The sequence below is a fragment of the Lipotes vexillifer genome, unplaced genomic scaffold, assembly GCF_000442215.2.
Source record: "Lipotes vexillifer unplaced genomic scaffold, Lipotes_vexillifer_v1.1 scaffold835, whole genome shotgun sequence".
Taxonomy (NCBI): Eukaryota; Metazoa; Chordata; class Mammalia; order Artiodactyla; family Lipotidae; genus Lipotes; species Lipotes vexillifer.
In genome coordinates this window covers 885113-888042 of record NW_006774135.1, presented here as the reverse complement: position 1 = coordinate 888042, position 2930 = coordinate 885113, and the positions used below count along the sequence as shown (strand labels likewise).

Genomic DNA, 2930 nt, shown 5'->3' with positions numbered 1-2930 from the left:
GCCTGCCTCATCCTTGTAGGCTCATGTCCTGAAAACACTGAATCCTGCCACAGTTGTTCTAGTGAGGATTTGAAGGGGATCAGGGACCCCTGTCTGGACCCACCGTCTTTAGCTGGACATTCAGAGCGTGTGTGGTTTGATGTTGTCACTGCAGGTGGAGCTATGTGAAATGTCCCTCCTCTTAGCAGAGTGTCACCCACCGGGGGCGTTGGTTACACTGTGTTTTATACGCAACGTGATGAGCGCATGGAACTCACGAGCCCAGGGCAGGACAGGCTGGACCACTTTGTAAGCATCTTCTGAAAGCCCCGCATCCACCATCCACAGGCTGGTAGACTAAAAGATGTCTTCAGTTGGGAGGAATATTGTTGGTATTTTACAAGATACCTCAAAATTCTGCCTCTCAGGGCTTTAATGCACAAAGGGGTTTTTTGTAGCATTTAAAAAATAAATGGCTGGCATTGATTTATTAATGATTTATCAAGGAAACATTATTAGGCTTTGAAAATATTTTTCAGTGACTTATTCTGGAGCAGTTGCTAAATTCAGCAATGAAAACAAACTGGTCTACAGTTTCAGCACCTCGTCCATAATATCAACAACATCTAATATCAACATCTGTACCAAGTTCTACGCCGGTATCTCCCAATGTTCCCAAAATGATTATCAAACTGTAATGAATATTCTGAAACCCCTTAGGAGTTGTCTCTGGACTCCGTGCCTGCGTTTTATTGAGATAACGTGCACACGCTGTAACGAGCACGCAAATTAAATGTTCACTAGTGTGAGTTTGACACTTGTGTACACCTGTGTAGCCACCACCCAAAACAAGATGCAGACCGTTTCCGTCCTCCCCCCAGTTCCTCGTAGCCCCCCGCCGTCCCCATCCCCTGCCTCTAACCCAGAAGCTGCGTCTCATTTCTATTATCGCCCTTTAGTCCTGCCTGTTCTGGGGCTTCATACGTGCTCTTCTGTGTCTGGCTTCCTGCACTTAACACTGTGTTTCTGAGACTCATCTGTGGTGCTCTGTGCATCAGACTTCGTTCTCTTTATCACTATTATTCCTTTGTATGAATGTGCCAGAATCTGTTTCTCAGAATCCATTCTCATCATGATGGACATTTGGATTGTTTCCAGTTTGGGGCTGTTGTGAATAAGGTTGCTGTGAGCATTCCTGTACAAGTTTTTTTGTGGACATACTTCTGTTTCTCTTGGGTAAATACCTCACAGTAGGATTTCTGGGTCCTATGGTTAGTATATGTTGATAGCATCTAGTGTTATGGTTTTGTATTTGGTATTTTTGATTTGGGGCGTTCTAACAGGTGTGTTGTAGTGTCTGGTTATGGTTTTGATTTGATTCCCTAGTGACTAATGATGTTTACAAAGTTCCATGAGCCTATGGTCATTCGTGCATCTTCTTTTGTCGCGTCTGTTCTAAAATTTTTGTCCCTTTTCAATTGGGGTTTGGACTTCCTATTGCTGTTATTTAGGAGTTCTTTACATATAATCTGAGTACAAGACCTTTGTTACATATCTGTGCTGCAAATCTTTTTTCAGATTCTGTGGCCTCTCTTCATTTTCTTAATGTCTTTTTTTTGAATAGGCTTTGCTGTTTGTTTGTTTGTTTTGTGTTTTTTGGGTTTTTTTTGTTTTTTAGAAGATGTTGGGGGTAGGAGTTTTAGTAATTTATTTATTTATTTTGGCTGTGTTGGGTCTTGGTTTCTGTGCGCGGCGGGCTTGGGCTTTTCTCTAGTTGCGGCGAGCGGGGGCCACTCTTCATCGCGGTGCGCAGGCCTCTCACTGCCGCGGCCTCTCTTGTTGCGGAGCACAGGCTCCAGACGCGCAGGCTCAGTAGCTGTGGCTCACGGGCCCAGTTGCTCCGCGGCATGTGGGATCCTCCCAGACCAGGGCACGAACCCGTGTCCCCTGCATTAGCAGGCGGATTCTCAACCACTGCGCCACCAGGGAAGACCTAATGCCTTTTTACAAGAGAAATTGTTAACTCTTATGAAATCCGGTTTTTTAGTTTTTTTTTAATGTGTCATCTATGTTTTGTAAAAATTTTTGTAGCTAATTTCTGCCTTCCAAGATGGAAGAAGATGCCAGCCTGTTCCCTAAGAAGCTTTTGGACGACGCCCCCCTTGTGGAGGATGGTAATTAAGGAAGGTCTTTTCACAAATAAGACACGTTTCAACACACAGAAGACAAATGATGTGCTTAATAGTTGCCCTTTAATTTCCTTTTTTCAGAGAGACTACATCTTTTAAACTCATATTTTTTCTCAAAAAGTAGCTTATATTATTCTGTGTTTAATCAGAAGAAAGATCCACGTGGCTGAGACTTTGAAGTTCAGTGGCCGACTGTAGTTTCCCAGTTTTTTGTTATTGCTTAAAATGGCAATGATGAACCTGCTGTATGTAACAGGAAGAGCCTGGTTTAAGAGCAGGCAGCTGGGTTTCACGTCTGCCTTTGACTAGTCTGCTCTGAGATCTTGTTGTGTGGCCTTTAGAAAACTCCGCTCTACGCTCATGAAACAAGGGTGGGAAAGACAATAGTGTTTTGCTATTATTATGAAAATAGTTTTGACTTTGCAGACCCCTTGGAAGGGTTCCCTGGGCCACACTTTGAGATCCACCGCTCTGAGCGGCCATCCCATCGTTGCCCAGTTTGCATGTGTCAGGATTTACCCTGGAACTTCAGGCTTGAAGGTCTCCATCTGCGTTCTGTTGTTGTAACTCTCACTCTATTTCTAGAAACAGATGAACCGGAGGATCCGGAGTTTTTGCTGGGCTCTGTCCCTGGGGAGGCTGAGAACAAGGCAGACCCAGGAAGCTCCTGGTAATTAACCCGGGGCAGGGGGAGGGGGAGGGGCAGGACGCGCTCCCCACGGGATGGCAGCGGGCGTCCTTTCCATGTTAAGTCCAGGGAAA

At 44.9% G+C, this 2930-nt stretch overlaps 1 protein-coding gene across 1 annotated transcript in view; it reads left to right on the top strand.

Moving 5' to 3' along the window:
- The first annotated feature begins 2089 nt into the window (after nucleotides 1–2089).
- The window catches only part of CFAP74 (cilia and flagella associated protein 74), a 66361-nt gene continuing 65520 nt past the window's right edge, over nucleotides 2090–2930 (top strand). The window contains exons 1-2 of the mRNA XM_007448974.1: nucleotides 2090–2153; nucleotides 2754–2838. Of these exons, the coding sequence (XP_007449036.1) occupies nucleotides 2090–2153; nucleotides 2754–2838 (149 nt within the window). The remainder of the gene's footprint in view (nucleotides 2154–2753; nucleotides 2839–2930) is intronic.